Source organism: Polyodon spathula, chromosome 4 (assembly GCF_017654505.1).
Source record: "Polyodon spathula isolate WHYD16114869_AA chromosome 4, ASM1765450v1, whole genome shotgun sequence".
In the NCBI taxonomy this organism is placed as follows: Eukaryota; Metazoa; Chordata; class Actinopteri; order Acipenseriformes; family Polyodontidae; genus Polyodon; species Polyodon spathula.
The window spans coordinates 36,419,125-36,437,244 of NC_054537.1; the positions used below are offsets into that span (position 1 = coordinate 36,419,125).

At 37.5% G+C, this 18,120-nt stretch overlaps 1 protein-coding gene across 3 annotated transcripts in view; it reads left to right on the forward strand.

Annotated features, from left to right (window-relative positions):
• The window catches only part of LOC121314489 (disks large-associated protein 1-like), a 234,918-nt gene that overhangs the window by 214,163 nt on the left and 2,635 nt on the right, over positions 1 to 18,120 (forward strand). For all 3 annotated transcript variants that reach the window (XM_041247841.1, XM_041247843.1, XM_041247842.1), the window contains 3 exons: positions 2,535 to 2,953; positions 11,906 to 11,997; positions 12,519 to 12,671. In XM_041247841.1, the coding sequence (XP_041103775.1) occupies positions 2,535 to 2,953; positions 11,906 to 11,997; positions 12,519 to 12,671 (664 nt within the window). The remainder of the gene's footprint in view (positions 1 to 2,534; positions 2,954 to 11,905; positions 11,998 to 12,518; positions 12,672 to 18,120) is intronic.

Sequence of the window (18,120 nt, forward strand, 5' to 3'; positions counted from 1 at the left end):
GCCATCCCGGAGACATTAAGCCTGGGACCAGGACTTGATCTTTACTTTTCGGGACTGTCCCACCCAATTAGGGACGGGTGGTCACCCTATCTAGCTGTCACATGCAGTATATTCACAATTGACCATTGAGATGTAGGGAACCAACAAAGTACAAGAAGCTGGATAACATGGGAACTGAAGCTGTGCAGAAAAATTGCTATGCGTATTTGTTATGCATTACATTTAAATATCATACGTAATTCATACTTTTTCACTGCACAAAAACCCCTTGCAGCTTATCACGAATGATGAATATAGTCTGTATGCCAGCCTTTAACTAAATATTAAAGAATCAGTGTTATATTTTAACCATCATACAGTTATACACACTCTTTTTAAATTATTAACAATTTCATCTTTCCTGAAAAAAGTGTTGTGTTTTTCCATTCTCTCGTTTTCCCATTTCAGAGAGACCCACCTCCTCCCAGTTTACCTGAGTGAATCCTTTGCTTCATTTCCCAGAAATACAATTTCAGGCATCAGAGTTCTAGTTGAAATAACAGGACTTGTTTTCAAAAGACTGCAGGAATCAAGATGTACCTGCTCACTACAATAGAACTTACCTGTCATTCAAATACTGCCACATTGTCAATTGAGGAGGACAATGCTCAGCTTTTTTTCTAAATTACTGTAATTATAAGTTTTCAGAATTATGTTTGATATAACAATTGGCACATTATTTAGTAAGAGATGCATTTTCAAGAGCTGTTTGCCTGACAACAGTCGACAATTAAAGGATCAGTAGATGCAAAATAAAATATAAAAGATAATGTCTAGTCTGCACTTCTTCTGGTTCGGTATATGGCACAAGATGACAACCTAACAATGGTCCTGACCTCAGTTTACAACCAGATTGGGCATTGTTATAATTTATAGGGATGTAATAGTGGCTCTCTAATCCCCCTGGTGTTTTCCCTGTAGGGCTGTTTTATTGACTCCCTTCACTAAAAACAATAAAATCATTGACGAATGAAATCAGCAGGTTTATTCATTTTAGTGCAGCAGTAAGATATGCCACTGCATAGATCATTAAGATTAGACTTCTTCGTCTTTTTTAATAAAATGATATAGTTACTGGTTACCATGTGACTGTGTTTATGTTAAAAGGTTCCAAGAATGCAATAGAAGCTGTCTAGTTGATAAACGTAATAAAGAGTTAAAGCTTCATAAGTAAATGAGGCTTGGTGGTCCAGTAGTTAAAGAAAGGAGTTCATTACCAGGCGTTTCCAGGTTCAATCCTAGCTCAGCCACTGATTCATTGTGTGTGTGACCCTGAGCAAGTCACTTAACCTCCTTGTGCTCTGTCCTTCAAATAAGACGTAAAACCAAGGTCCTATTATTGTAAGTGACTCTGCAGCAACAGTGGCGATGCATTGTTCACCCCCAAGTCTCTGTAAGTCGCTTTGGATAAAAGTGTTTAATAATAATAATGATGGTCTCTATTATTATCCTAGTGTTTCATTTAACGTTGATTCTCATGCTGGAGGTGTGTTCACTGTACTTTTTGAAAGGCTTCAACAGTGCTTTAGTACATTTAGTATCAGATTTAAAAAAAATAAAATAAAATACAACAAATCAAGGTAATGAAGTCACCCACACCAAGATGTGTTTTTTTTTTTATTAACAGTCCTATTATCCAGATTTGGTCAATAGGTTTAAAAGACAGGATAACTAACAATACTTGTTTTACTTGTCTTTCTCCAATAATCACATAATGGAAATGAGCTGGTAAAAGATGAAGAAAAGATTAAAGAAAATATCCTTAGTGTGTGGAGACATAAACCTTATAAACTATTGTATAGTTTACCTTAATCATGTGTTGTTGTTGCTGCATCTGAACTCTATTCTGTCATTTGATGGAGATGACACAGTATGACATTAAATGTTTATCCAAAGGGAACACCTAGATAACAAAGTAAAGCGCCCCTATCGCAGACTGATGAGGTTTTCAAACTGCTGACTATAAGTCTTGCAAAGCAACAGCTCCCCTCCACACTCACACAACACTGTTGAAAATATGTCTTGACATTTCAGAGTTTAAACACTCCTGTTGATGTTATCAGCTTACATACAATTCTATAGGGGCAAATGATAAGACGTGCTGTCAGCCAGGTGCAGTTATTGACACCTGATACTTCAAATGAAATGTTTCATGAAACACGCAAAAGGGCGGTTTTAAGAAAATCACTGTACCATGTGTCATATCATGTTGTTACCTGCTCAGCTTCGGTTATCCTTAGTGTGATAGAATGTTAAGAAATACTAAAAGAAGCTTTGTGACATACATTTCAGCGAAGCCTTTCACGTTGTCAACAAGAGAAAAAAGACTTGTAGTGCTCTAGTGGCAGTAGCATACCTATTTGGGGCATAACAGCCATCCTTATGTGTTGCTTTTCAGAACCACCAGAACTGCAGACTGATTTATAGGTTTATCCAAGTGTCATCATTATAGGTTGTGTGAGTTTTTTGGTTGAGTCGTTCCATTTCATTCCCAGCTCTCGCAGGTTCACTCGATCTAATAGTGTGACGGCAGCGGTCCAGGCAGATATTGGAGAGGTCTTGGTTGGCCTAGTGGAATCTCCGGAGACAGACCCCCCCTCCTCCGGCTCAGTGTCCAGGCAGTTTTCCCGGGATGCCAGCACCTCCACAGTCAGCATCCAGGGCTCAGGAAACCACTACCACGCCTGCGCTGTGGATGACGAATTTGATGCTGGATTCGACCCTTCCATCTTGCCGCCCCCAGACCCCTGGATCGACACTGTCACCGAGGACCCTATGGAGGTGGTCCAGAGGTCTGTGTGCCACAGGGACGGTGGTTGGTTTCTGAAGCTGCTGCAGGCAGAGACAGATCGAATGGAAGGCTGGTGCCAGCAAATGGAGAGAGATGAGCGTGAGAATGACCTGCCTGATGAAGGTAAGTATGGAATCCCCTGCTAGGAGATACAGTGGAGGCGGTCTACTTTTTCATCATACTGATAACTCTAATTTTGAATTACTGACCTAATTGTTCCTTGTGTTTTGGTCATTGAAGTATTTTCTATACAGTAGTGGTGTCTGAGGAGGGGAGAAGTAGGGGAGTTTTATGACAACATAAGTCACAATTAAAGACTAAAGTAGAATATATTAGTACATAACGTCATACCACACATAACCTTTCACCCCCCACCCTGTTCCATGTACTCCCAAACTTGTATATTATTCAGTATAAAATACTACAATTCTTGGTTGTTATCTCCATTCAGCAGTCCGGCAGGCATACCAGTGATTTTTGTCATCACGGAGATGAGCTTAACCTCTGTCTACATGATAGATAATTGTCTCCTGAGCAATGAAACTCGTATTAATGAGCTTTTAAAGTCACTGCTTCCAAATGTAGCAAGCTTTAAAATGAGCAATGGGAAAAGATTTTTTTTTTTTAAATTAAATTCCCACCTCGGGTTCTTTTCTGTTTTCCATTGAGGTCGGAGGCATTCGGCTTTGCAGGTCTTGTGTGAATCAGCTGTCATTGTGCATATTTATTACCTGACTGTACATCGAATGTTTAGAAACTGGATTTATGGGAACAAGGTGGAACTTGTGTAATCTGAATTAAGCGCCATGTCTGCTTGGAGATATTTTTATTGTGATTGTCATCACCCCTTGACACAGTTTATTCAGCTGTTACAACTGTGCAGTAAGTGAAGTACCAGTATCATATTCTCGTTTTCAATTCATACACATGAGTTAGTCCTGTCTTCTATTATATATAACACGTTATTTATGTATGTATTTATTTATTTAAATGTGCCATAGTTTTTTGCTGAGCCTGGAACTTCTTTTGGTGCCAAGGATACAATGAGAAGCCTTCTGTATATATTAGGTAGCTCTACAGTATATTCTGTAAGTCATACCCCATATACTGTACATCAGTTTAGTACCAGTAGTTTAAAAGCGCATGGTGGGAACACAGGAGCTACAATGTGACAAAAAAACCCTGACATTTAGTACTTGACATATTATCTAGCCCTCATCCTGTATAATGTATCAGAATACATTCCTGTTACTGTTTTCACTTGCTCAAGAAGGTGTGATAAATTAGGAGTGTTGACAGTAACAGAAATAGTATCTCGTTTCCAGAAGTGGTATGGGGCCTTTTTTCTTTGTAGCCAGATGAGTGTGTCTTACCTGGTCGCTATAGTGAAGACTCACACCTGTGAATTCCAAGTACTCACAGTAAAAACAACCCCATTTTAAACATGCGTAATATTAGCAGAGAGAATAAAGTGCATAAAGTTCTTACTTGAAGAACGAGCTGGAAATAATATTGAGCTTGTTATTGTCTTTATGATTTACACCATTTTTGTTTGTTTGTTTCGGTTGACTGCTTTTGAGATTAGTTAAATTTTTGTATTAATAAGAGAAAAATAAAAATCAGCTGGTTAATAATTTAGCAGGATTCAACATGCTTCAGAATGTCATCACGTTCTTCGCACAATGGGATTGTGAAAGTAACTGAGTGGGCTCATTACCTCCAGTAAAACAGCATGACATATTAAACAAGTGGTTTTGTTAGATTGCTTTAGAAAAACAGTGCTGCAGTTCTCAGCAGTGTAGCATTACTGTGTGAAATCTTGCATGAAGCACTTCCGACAAAAATCATAAACTGATGGGTGGGTTGCGTTTATGTACACAGCATGATCAAACAGTCTGGTAACCTTTTTTTATTATTATTTTTGAGCTGTTTAGAGGATTAACACTGTTTTTCTCAGGAGACAGTATTGCAGAAGGAACATTGCATCTGTAGCAGTGAAGTGCATTTTCGTGTCCTCTCACTCAGGTTAAAAATAGTTTGATGTGATTTTTCTTTTACTGTCTCGTGTCTGAGCTGTGTGCTACAGACTCACACCTGCCATTTGTTTACTTAGTTTTGACTGAAACATAATAGCCACTCCTAACTCCTCGCTCCTTAGGTTATCTGTCAGATCTCACCAGCTGTGGGATTACTCTGCTAAATCACACTGGTTGCTTGTTTTCTGGGAAGCAGTAACCCAACCTGTTGTAATCCAGGTGGTTGGGTTATCTACATACCTGAAACAAAAACACATTGGAAATGTGAAAAAACGGCAAGTTATCAAAGGTACCCAGCCATTTAAAGTAGAGATATCAAAAACACAACCCAAGTTTCAAGAAACCACTGGGGCAACCTTGGCCAGAACCAAGCAAATAGGCACAACTGTAAAAGCAGTGGGGGTCAAGGTTGCCCCAATTGTTTCTACTAACTTGGTTTGTATTTTTGATACAAGTTAAATCCACTTTTATTGTGCCTGAAAAAAATAAAAAATAAAATAAAAATAATATATATATATATATATATATATATATATATATATATATATATATATATATATTATATGCACATTAACAGTTATGTGTGCAAAAGTATGTATGTTCAATGAAAGTGTCATTCATATCAACTAATTTTTAACATGAAAAATGTGTTTGTTACACATAAATAAAATACGTTTAATTTTTTTAAAAGTTTGCAATATAAACCCTGTGTGGGAATCGAATCTAAGATTCTGATGCAATGCAGACACCACAAAGATTGTCCTTCCATTTCACAACATTTGCAAGTAGGATAGCAGTAAAGTTCCAGTTTTTAACAAGTAACGAGACAAACAAGATTTTGTAAATAATGATTATGTATTATCCCAATTGTATTGAAAGCTTTCATCTGATTTTGCAAACTATCATAATAAGCTTGATCTGTTCATTTAGTATATTGTAATGTTTTCATGTTTAGGAAGTAGTACTCAGGGAGACGGTGTTGAATTCTCAAAATGTCTTTTATTTGAAACTACAGAGAATTCCTGTCAGGGGCCAGATTTTACAGCACCAAAATAATAACCCTACATTTTAGTCTTGGCACTTTCACTGCATATTCTCTCCGGTCACAGCTCACATGCTCACTCAGTCACACTCACAGTTTCTCATTCAAGTTCAGCGCTGGACTGTCTCCAGTCCCCAGGCTCATACAGCCCCTTATATAACTTCCTGCCGTCTCCCGCCGCTGTCCAGCTCATCTACCAGTCACATCCAGTCACATCTGCAACCCCTGAAAACAGCAACACACATTCTCCCACTCATTCATTCACTCCCTTTTCCCATGCAAAGTAACTTGTGACCCGTTCCCCTTACAATACATGTCACATAAAAGACAGACATGACAAACTGAACAGACAACAAGTCATGCAACAAAGCAATTGTCCGGGTAGTTACAAATATATACTTTTAATTTGAAAGTAAAAAATACATGAAAGCATGACTACCTTTATGTGCAGAAATCTTCACTAATTACAATTGAACAAGAACTGTTGAGTATTTTTTTCATACAGTATTAAATGGCAGTGTTTATATCTGATAGTGAAAAAGAAATAAATAAATATGAAGATAAAGAAATAAATACATGTCTGTGTGATTTATGCATTCATTTATTTCATTATTTATTAATGTGTTTATTTTATTTGTTTTACTTTTACCAAATATATAGGCTGTCCTTCAGCATAGCTAATTCTCAGAAATGAATGTTCCTTTTTGTTCAGTGGGGACCACAAATAGCGTTACTCTCATCAATCAGTGTCGAGAGAGGAAACCATATTTCCTTGCGCCAATAGGAATAACAGTGAACGTTACACTGACAGGAAACCAATATTTTTCAGAGTTCAAGATCAGAATCTCAGAATGAAGAGATGATGATCGAAAAAAAATCTCCAATGTAAAAAATGTGTCCCGAGAATTCTCAGCTGGCTGACTTTCAAAATACTCCTTGACTTATCCATCATACGCGATTTCTGACTCCATCGCCATCTCTTCAGTGTTGCAGTTTATTTGATTATCCATCACAGCCTGCTTTTTTTTTTTTTTTTTTTTTTGCAGGCAAATATTCAATTTTAAAACTAAATAATTTAATATAAACGATATAGACGTCACTATAAGTGTGTTCCCTAGTATATTTCCTTGTTGACAAAACAAGTTAATTGTCATTAAACTCAAATGTCATCTAATATACATATGCATGGATAAAAGAAGAAGGACATTTTTACCTTAATTTTGCGACTTATTTGGTATGACAGATATTGACTGACTTTGATATATATATATATATATATATATATATATATATATATATATATATATATATATATATATATATAGTGCTGAGAAAAAGTTTGTGAACCCCGCTGATAATTATGGAAATTCCGTAGTTTTACCATGATAGCCTTCTTGAATCAAAACTTTTCTTAAATATTTAATAGGGTTTATATTAATCAGTTCCATGTCTTTTGAAACAAAATGATGTATGAATTAGACAAACAATCAGTGAAAAAGTAAGTGAACCCCTGGTTTTATCAGCTCAATTAAGGGGATAATTAGAATCAGGTGTTTAAATAATTAGGTAGATCTTCAGGGATTATTTTGGGAGTCCCCACCCTATATAGAGATCAGAAACTTTGTGAGTTTGGTCTTCACCATACAGATGTGTGGAAACACGACATGCCACGATCAAAAGAAATTTCTGAGGACCTCAGAAAAACAGTTATTGATGCTCATCAGTCTAGAAAGGGTTACAAATCAATTTCTAAGGGTTTGGGGCTCCATTAATCCACTGTCTACAAATGGAGAAAGTTCAAGACTACAGTAACTCTATCCAGGAGTGGTTGTCCTACCAAAATCTCGCCAAGAACAAACTGGAAAATCATCAAGGAAGTCACAAAGAACCCCAGAGTAACATCCAAGGATCTTCAGGCCACTCTCGCTTTGGCTAATGTGAGTGTTCATGACTATCAGTAAAAGAAGAATGGTGTTCATGGAAGGATAGCCTGGAGGAAACAACTGCTCTCTAAAAAGAACATTGCTGCCCCTCTGAAGTTCGCCAAAGGGCACGTAGATGATCCACAAGACCTCTGGACAGACAAGTCAAAGGTGGAACTTTTTGGCCTCAATGAGAAACGTTATGTTTGGCGAAAATCAAACACTATGTTCGAACAGAAGAACCTCATCCCAGCTGACAAGCATGGTGGTGATAGTGTGATGGTTTGGGGCTGCTTTGCTGCCTCAGGACCTGGAGGTGTGCCATCATTGACACAACCATGAATTCTGCACTGTATCTGAAGATTCTAGAGGAGAATGTCAGGCCATCCGTCCATGAGCTGAAGCTGAACTGAAAGTGGGTAATGCAGCAAGACAGTGATCCTAAACATACAAGCAGATCTACAAAAGAATGGCTGCAGAAGAAGAAATTCTGTGTTTTTAGAATGGCTTAGTCAAAGTCTGGACCTGAACCCCATCGAAATATTGTGGCAGGACCTGAAGCAAGCTGTCCATGCAAGGAAGCCCTCAAATGTCACCGAGCTGAAGCAGTTCTGTAAGGAGGAATGGGCCAAAATTCCTCAAAACCGATGTGAGAGACTGACCAACAGTTACAGGATACAATTGAAGTCATTGCTCAAGGGGGTGCCACCAATTACTGAATCTAAAGGTCCACATACTTTTTCACACATGGATATTGAATGTTGAATCATTTGTGGATAAATAAATGTTGAAAAAGTATCATATTTTTTGCCATTTGTTTAATTAGGTTATCTTTATCATTAGGACTTAGATTAAGATTTTAGGTTTGAAATATGTGAAATATGTGAAAATCCTAAGGGGTTCACAAACTTTTTCTCGGCACTCTATATACTTCACCTAAGAGTGTTGGGTACTACAAATTAAAAGTGAAATCATGCTTTTGGCTGATTTACTTTTGCTGCCCCTGAAAACACGTAAACTATCCTTGTTGTATAGGGAATCTCTGGTAGTTCTTGCTGATAACTTGGCACGAGGAACTATCATTCCTCTCAATACTTTCTTCCAGAATCTGACTTCATCCATGTTTATTATCAATGTATTATAACTATTTTAATCATTATTGTCATCCTAAATTCTGTTTCCGTCAATTGTTTGACTCTTTTATAGTATTTACTGTCCACAGACTACATCTTTCAAGTTTAGCTCAATTGCTAACATGCTCAGTGGCACTGGAACAATTTTTAAAGTGGGGTGCTGAAAGCCATTGAACAAAACTGTAACCCATATATACGATGGAAGCCATGCAAAGCCAAGTTCCAGCACCCCTAGTTGCAGCGCCCTTGAACATGCTCAATTTATGTACATCTGCATTATCTTAATTATTCTTGATATAAACTTTATCTTTCTAAGATCCTACACCATTCTTGGTACTTTTTGGTACAATGGTAATGCATTGAGTTTGGTGGTTTCAGCTGAGCCTTCAATAGTCCACCTTTCAAAACCACCACCCAATTCAACACAATTTGCAGTGTCTCCATGAGAGAAGCTCAGGACTGATTGGAAGGCAGTATTTAGGTCAGGGTGGATGTGCTCTCAGGAACCTGTGTTTATGTAAAGTATATTTGCGAAAAGTTGACCACTTGGGTGCACTTGAAAGCAAAAATGTACCTTTTAAAACAAAAACTTTCAATTAAAGAAATGTAAAAATAAATACATCTGATACCTGTAAATAAATAAATGCATGACATTTGTGTAAATATTTAAGCTTTAGGTTTTGAGTCATTCAGAATACAGACTGTTGTAGCTTTTAAGGCCAGGACACACATACGCGGTATTTTACTGCAGATATCGCTGGCAATGTTACTGAATGGTGCTGCACAGACCAGAGTGATATAATGCCACATTATTGCAGTGTCGCTGAGCAGTGCCACTCAAATCAAATCCAGAGCGTTGATGCATTAACCAATCACAGACAAGTGATGACAACACATGACAAATGAGTCCAAGCACCCTGAAGTGTTTAATCTTTACCATATTTCCTACAAGGACAGACAGGTCGGTATTTTATACATCACTCCAAGCATCCTTCCTGTAGCCTATTTAGTAAATGGAAAACATAAATCGCTATTCCCTCACAGTATCAAATTATTCTGTTATCATTTTTTGCCTTTTTATCATTTCTGTAGTTCACTACTATAAATAACTGTCTGAGACAACTGTAAAAATATAGATTTTGTATTACTTCAGAGATAGTAGGTTACTTGCTGTCAGCAACGTATTGTATGTTTCTTTGCCAAGTTGATCACTGTTTTCATACATATGACAGATTATATGGGAGGCATTACAGCTATGGCCAAAATTTAACATCACCGTATAGAATTAACTAATTTTGCTTCATAAAGTCCAATGAAACCTGCTGAATAATGTTATGTTAACATATTGAATTATGTATCGCTGTGTAGTTTTCTATATACTTATCAAAAAACTGACAAAAATGTAGAAATGTGACACTTTGAAATCAAACATGAAATACTGTACTACTATTGTGGGCAAAAACAGCATAACGTGCCAGATTTTAATGAGCAAGCACAGTGTGGTGCCTACCACTTTTTAACGCGTACCTGAAAATAGAACTACACCAGTAGACTTTTGCAATAATAATAATAAGAAGAATAATAATATATTTTTATATAGCACCTTTCAAAGTGGACAACTATCACAAAGTGCTTTTCAGAGGTAGGCTGTGAACTGTGCATTGCAGTCACTTACAATTTTGTAGTTTCTTTCATTACATGATGTTAAATAAAAGATCTAGATTATGTTCATATAGCTTTTCTTTTTTTAATTATGTTTCAATCCTAAAATTCTAGGTGATGCAAAAGTTTTGGCCATATCTGTGCTTTATAATTTGGGCTTCTGATTTTTGGTACAAAAAAATGCAATTGGTATATAGCCATAAACATGGGAAAAACACTGGAAATGGTTACTCAGTTCACTTTGACTTCACCCCCTACAAACCTACTACAGAAAACAAAAATAAACTACGTTTCCCAGAGCAGTTGGGCAAGGTCTCTTCTTCCTGACTTGTATCTAACATTGATTCAATCTGAATACTTTAAACCCGCCTCAATTTCTGAGTGACAGAAAATTCCTACATTTCTATTGGAGACTTCGCTTGTGGGATTTAAAACTAGATTACAGTTAGGAATGGAGAGACTTGTTTGCAGGATTTAAACCTACATTCCAGTTATATAGGGAAGATTTAAAACAAAATTGCAAACTGTGGCGAAATGTAAAAAAATGCCTAAACACAAAAACCCCAGGAGAATATGCCCATGACAGGATTTATTTGTGGAAGACAGTAAAGGTAAGAAGGTACAATTGAAAGTGTGCAAGTACTGTCGTATTGAGACAGGAAAAAAAAAAGCATTTTTGGAAATTAGCTGAAAATAATAATTTCATACAGTAGGCTGTATAAAAAGCAAAAGCCCCCCAAAAATCTCGAAAATAGCAAAAAATAAGCACCGGAAAATGAAATTAATAAAAACAGAAAAACAGTAGCCCTAATTATATTCGAGTGCATAGTCTACTGTGTGGTACTGTCAACTGCCATTCAATTTTTCTACAGTATTGTATCAGAAAGTCAGTCGCATAGCATACTGTTCATGTGTGCCTGGTTGTGTGTGTTCAGGCCTTAACAATATGAATATAAACGTCTGTGAAACCACAAGTTTTTTTTCGTTTTGTTTTGTTTTTTTGTATTTCCCAGTAAAGATGAGATCTGGTTTGAATACCTTAATTGAGTACAATAATCTAGAGACTAGGGTGTGGTTACCCACACAGCAAACACACACACACATAGGCGCTTTCCTTATTTTTATTAAAGGCTTAGGAATAATGCTAGGTGAAAAAATGTGTAAATTAAAAATAAATTTCACATAACTAATATGTTCTATTTATATGTACACACATCATTCTGCTGAATTGGGTAAATTGAAACTACCTGAATGACCAATTATTTGTTTCTTGGAATCAGTTTTAGGAAAAATCCGGAGTGCAGTGGGGAGTGCTCAGCTGTTAATCTCCAAGAAATTCCAACAGTTCAGGGAGCTGTGTGAAGAGAACTTGGTATGTTGATACTGCTGTTACCATGATAACTTGTTTCATTAGAACAGATTAGCAGCTGGGGTTTTGAGGACCTTTGAGACATCTAGATCACAGTTGAAATAAAAGCTGTATATAAAGCTTCAAGTTTCCACATTGTTAATGTATGAGAAGAAATTGAGGGGACTTACATTCAGTGATGCGCAAACCTCTTTTCTTATGTTAAGGTAGGGCTTTGCAATTGATTGCAGACTAGGCTTAAGTCAAAGTGTCAAGCCCCGAACAAAGATGCTCACACAGTAATACTGAAATATTTTCTGTGCCTTGAGTTGCATGCCTAACGTTCAGAGAAAACATACATTTGACTTTGTTATTTTGTGTTGCTTTTGGTAAATGTGAACAGAGTAGAATATATGAATTTGATCTTGTTAACCAACAAAACCTGATTACTAATTATAAAAAAATAAATAAAGCAATCAGAATTAAAAAGTAAAAAAAAAATAAAAACATTAAAACCTTTTTTATACATGTGTTGTTTTGTACAGAATCCCAATGCACACCCTCTGCCTACATCGCAGGATTTAGCTGGCTTCTGGGACATGCTGCAGCTGTCAATAGAAAACATCAGTTTGAAATTCGAAGAACTTCACCAGCTCAAAGCTAACAACTGGAAGCCATTAGCGGTTCCTAAAAAGAAGGTAAAAGATAATTTACAATATCAAAGCATGCCGTGTGTTGTATGGGCATCACTCAGCCCCCACCCACCACCTTGCTTTTTGATCATAGTGGTTTCCTTGAACATGGACGAGATGTGTCTCCTCATGCTTTGAATTGGAAACTCTCACTTTGTTCTCTGTGGCAATCAGTTGCTTCTGTGTTTCTGGGAAATCGGATTGCTTATTGTTTAACACAGTCTTACACTAGCAGATGGATTGAAAATAGGATCTCCTGACTATAAGTCCCAAGATTATGTTATCCATTTCACCCGGTTGACACCATAATTTTCCCACTGATTTCCCTGGTCAATGCCAATTGCTAAAGTACCTCAGAATTGGCCTCAGTAAATTTATATACTATTAGTAAACCTTATCAATAGTATGGGGAGTTTATGTATTTGCAAATCTGTATTTGTAAATTGTCAGTGTATATATATATATATATAATATATATATATATATATATATATATATAGACAGTACCTTGCAAAAGTGTTCAGACCCCTGACCAATTCTCTCATATTACTGAATTACAGATGGTACATTGAAATTTCATTTTGTTCGGTATTTTACTTTAAAACACTTAAACTCAAAATCAAGTATTGTAAGGTGACACTGGTTTTATGTTGGGAAATATTTTTAAGAAAAATACAAAACTGAAATGTCTTGCTTGCATAAGTATTCAACCCCCACACATTAATATTTGGTAGAGCCACCTTTCGCTGCAATAACAGCTTTAAGTCTTTTGGGGTAAGTATGTACCAGCTTTGCACACAGTGTCGGAGTGATTTTGGCCCATTCTTCTTGGCAGATTTGCTCCAGGTTGTTCATGTTGGTTGGACGATGCTTGTGGACCGCAATTTTCAAATAGTGCCACAGATTCTCAATGGGATTGAGATCAGGACTTTGACTGGGCCACTGTAGGACATTCACCTTTTTGTTCTTGAGCCACTCCAATGTTGCTTTGGCCTTGTGCTTGGGATCATTGTCCTGCTGAAAAGTGAATTTCCTCCCAAGCTTCAGTTTTTTAGCGGACGGAAGCAGATTCTCTTGCAGTATTTTCTTGTATTTTGCTCCATTCATTCTTCCTTCAATTGTAACAAGATGCCCAGTCCCTGCTGAAGAGAAGCATCCCCACAGCATGATGCTGCCACCACCATACTTCACTGTAGGGATGGTGTGTCTTGAGGCATAGGCAGTGTTAGTTTGCGCCACACATAGCGCTTTGAGTTTTGGCCAAAAAGCTCTCTCTTGGTCTCATCTGACTACAAAACCTTTTCCCACATCGCAGCTGGGTCACTCTCATGCTTTCTGGCAAACTCTAGACATGCTTTCAGATGGTACTTTTTGAGTAACAGCTTCTTTCTTGCCACCCTCCCATACAGGCCAGTGTTATGCAGAGCTCTTGATATGGTTGACTGGTGCACCATTACTCCACTCCCAGCCACCGAACTCTAGCTCCTTCAAAGTGATTGTTGGCCTCTCTGTGGTTTCTCTCACAAGTCTCCTTCTTGCTTGAGCGCTGAGTTTTGAGGGATGGCCTTTTCTTGGCAGTGCCTGGGTGGTGTGATGCAGCTTCCACTTCCTGATTATTGATCCAGCTGTGCTCACTGGGATATCCAAACACTTGGATATTATTTTGTACCCTTTCCCTATTCTATGCATTTGTATTAGTTTATCTCTAACTTCTGTAGAATGCTCTTTGGCCTTCATTTTCCTTCAGATTCACAGCCTTACCAATGATCCTTCAACAGTGGGGTTTTTATCCAGAAAATGTGACAGCAACTTTAATGGTTCACAGGTGGAGGCCAATGGTAAGGTAATTGTGTCCTCTTTAGGGCAATTTCTTTCATCGCTGCAAACTGGGAGCTTCCACAGCAAGGGGTTGAATACGTATGCAAGCAAGATATTTCAGTTTTTTTATTTTTCTTAAAAATATTTCCCAACATAAAACCAATGTCACCTTACAATAATTGATTCTGAATTTCAGTGTTTAAAAATAAAATATCAAACAGAACGAAATTTCAGTGTACCATTTGTAATTTGGCTCTTATAATAACATTGCATACTTTTGTTTGCGCTCTTATCTGTTCCTTCCTTTTGTTGTCTCTTCATGTTATTCCCAGCATGCATCTTTCCATACTCTGTTGAGTCGTTTTTTGTCATTCTTGCATTGAGGGACCAGGTTTTGCATCCGTAAGTTAGCACTGGCAGCACGTATTGGTTGAAGACTTTCCTCTTGAAGCATAAGGGTAGTTTCCCTTTCAGAACCATGCTTAATCTTCCAAAGGCACTCCAGTCCATATTTGCTCTTCTGTTGATTTTGCACATTTGGGTCTCTGTTTCCTATACTAACTGTCCTAAGTATACGTAGTTATTGACTTCTTCAAGCTTGATCCCCTTGATTTTAGTTGCCTGTGGAGTGGTATATTTATTGAACATGGCTTGAGTCTTCAAACCCGCTTTGATGCTAGCCTCGTGTAGCTCTTGTATTCTTGTTTGTAATTCTTCTGAGCACGTTGTAAATATGAGGATGTTATCAGCAAATTGCAGGTGATTCAAGTAGACTGCATTGATCTTCAGTCCCTTATTTTCCCAATCCAGTGTTCTGAAAATGTCTTCTAGGGTGGCCGTGAAGAGCTTTGGGGAAATTGTATCTCCTTGACAAAGTCCCTTTTCAGTCTTGACGTTCCCGCTGTTTTTATCTTACTGTGGATGTTGCATTCTTGTATATGGTGCTGATGAAGTCTCTGTACGTTTTCTCAATTCCTTGTTTTTTCAGAGAGCTTAATACAGATATTGTGTAAACAGAGTTAAAGGCTTTTTCATAGTCTATGAATCCCAAGCAAAGTGGTAGTTCGTACTTGTTGCTGGTTTGAATCACTTGCCATACAACTTGAAGATGATCCATTGTGCTAAATCCACTCCTGAATCCTGCTTGCTCATTTGATTGTGTCGAGTCAAATTTATCTTGAAGTCTGTTGGTGAGTGTCTTGGTAAAAATGTAGTACATTATAGGAAGTAAGCTAATAGGTCTGTAGTTCTTGAGGTCTTCTTTATCTCCTTTATTGTGTAAAGGTATCACCAATGTGTTGTTCCAGCTGTTTGACACTTTATTTAGCTTAATACAATCTATATTTTTGTAATTTTTCATCAACCTTCCTTCATGATGTTAATTGTTATACCGCCTTCTCTGGGTGCCTTTCCTGTCTTCATATGTTTGACAGCATGTTTCACGTCTTCGGGTAGAATGTCTAGAACTTCTTCCTTGTGTTGCGTTTTTCTGTCTTGTCTTGTATTGATACATTGCATCTTTTCATCTGTAAAAGTCTTCAACTTTCTTCAACTTTCTTCAAAATCAATTTGCGGTTCTTGATGACAGTCCTGTCCTCTCGTTTGGTTGATAAAATCATTTTTTTTCCAGACGATTTCTCTTTGGTTTGCTTTCTTCATGCTTTGGTTGTTTTCAATTGTTTTCTCCACCAACCTACAGTTGAATGACCGTATATCCTCAGTAATGAGCTTTCTTACTGTCTTGCAGAGCTCAATGTATTCAATCTTTGACTTCAGAGCTGCTGTTTGTTTAATGTCCTTTCTTTTCTTTATGAGGTCTTTTCTCTCTTTGCGTGATCTTCTGGTTGCATTTTGTACTCTGTTTCCAGCAATGTTTTTTGCTGTTTCTACAATTAATGGCATCACTTCCTCATAGATTTTGTTTACTTTGATTGCTTCATCTTTTTGTAGATCTTGAAGCACGCTAAATCTATTCTGTTGAAACACCAGGCTTTGCTTCTGGATCATTTTTACGCTGATTGTGTTGGATTTCGACATCACGAGTTTGGCTCTCTCTAGTGCTGTGTTTAGATGTATTTTGCATCTTACAAGTCTGTGGTCACTTCCACGGTTAAAATTGTTTAGTACTGAGACATCTTATATGGTGTGCTTCTTGTTGGTGAGTATGTAGTCAATTTCATTCTTCACTCCGTTGGGTCCTCTCCATGGTCATTTCCAGATGGGTTTCTTCTGCAAAATCGACAAGTCTGTCGCCCCTCTCATTTCTGTCACCATGTCCAAATTTGCAGACCGAATTCTTGTCCTCTTGCTGAGCTCCTATTTTGGCGATGAAGTCATCAATGACGAACTTATAGTGGCTCTTGCCATTTTCGTGTAGTTCTTGTACTTCTTCATAAAAATCTTCGACTTCTTCATCCGAATAGCTGCTTGTTGGTGCATATACTTGGATGACCTGAAGTTCATCCAACCAGTGTCTGTAACCGTTTAATCATATAAAGGGTTGCGGTGATCTGGAGCCTAACCTGGCAGACACAGGGCGCAAGGCAGGACTACACCCTGGATGGGATGCCAGGCCATTGCAGCGCAACTAAGGGGCAATTTAGAGAGGCCTATCCACCTAGCCAGCATGTCTTTAGACTGTGGGAGGAAACTGGAGTACCCAGAGAAAACCCACACGAACACAGGGAGAACATGCAAACTCCAGACAGACAGAGCCCTGAGGCCGGAATCGAACCCAGGACCCTGGAGCTCTTTGGACTGTGGGAGGAAACCGGAGTACCCAGAGAAAGCCCACACGAACACAGGGAGAACAGGCAAACTCCAGATAGACAGAGCCCTGAGGCCGGAATCGAACCCAGGACCCTGGAGCTCTGAGGCAGAAGTCTTGTGGACCTCTCTGACACGCTGGCAATCTCTACAATTCTTTTCTTGATTCTCTGGTACAACCTTTGTTCTATGATTCTCTTTGCCTCTTTTGAACTTCCTGACTTATTTAAGAAGTGGTTAACAGTACGTTATATATAATTACTAAATTTGGTATGTAAAGATTTTGTTTTTTTTATCCATGTAATTTGGATAGTAACATAGATGGAAAATGGGACAACAATTCATGTCAGGAAGACTACAATACTTGATTAAGACATGACTTTGTAATCACCCAAGCTAAAGTTATATGGTTAAACCATGAACATTACCATGATATAAAACTAATTCATTTATTAAGTCTTAATGTATCAAAAGTAAATTGCACCTTGAGCTTAGAAAGCTGCTTAGTAATGGTCCTGCTGTTAGTTTTTTTTTTTTTTTTAACTCATTAATAATTACATTAAAATGGAAACAATGGCTGGTATGCTGCAGAACCCCAATCTAAAACTGAATGGGCACATAAAGAGAGCCATAGATAGAATGGACCACAGGACTGTTTTAAGATGGTGTTTCTTGATTATTGTACAATTTAATGTACAATGTATATTCTTTAAATATTCTGGCTACCTGTATGTCTATATTGAGTTTAAATAAACATACTTGTAACCAATATCCACATGTAGTAGCAAAGCAATCTTCATGCCTGGAATATGCAATACAGATTGTTTATTACTTTTATTTTATCTCTTGACATTGCTTTGATTTGAATTTT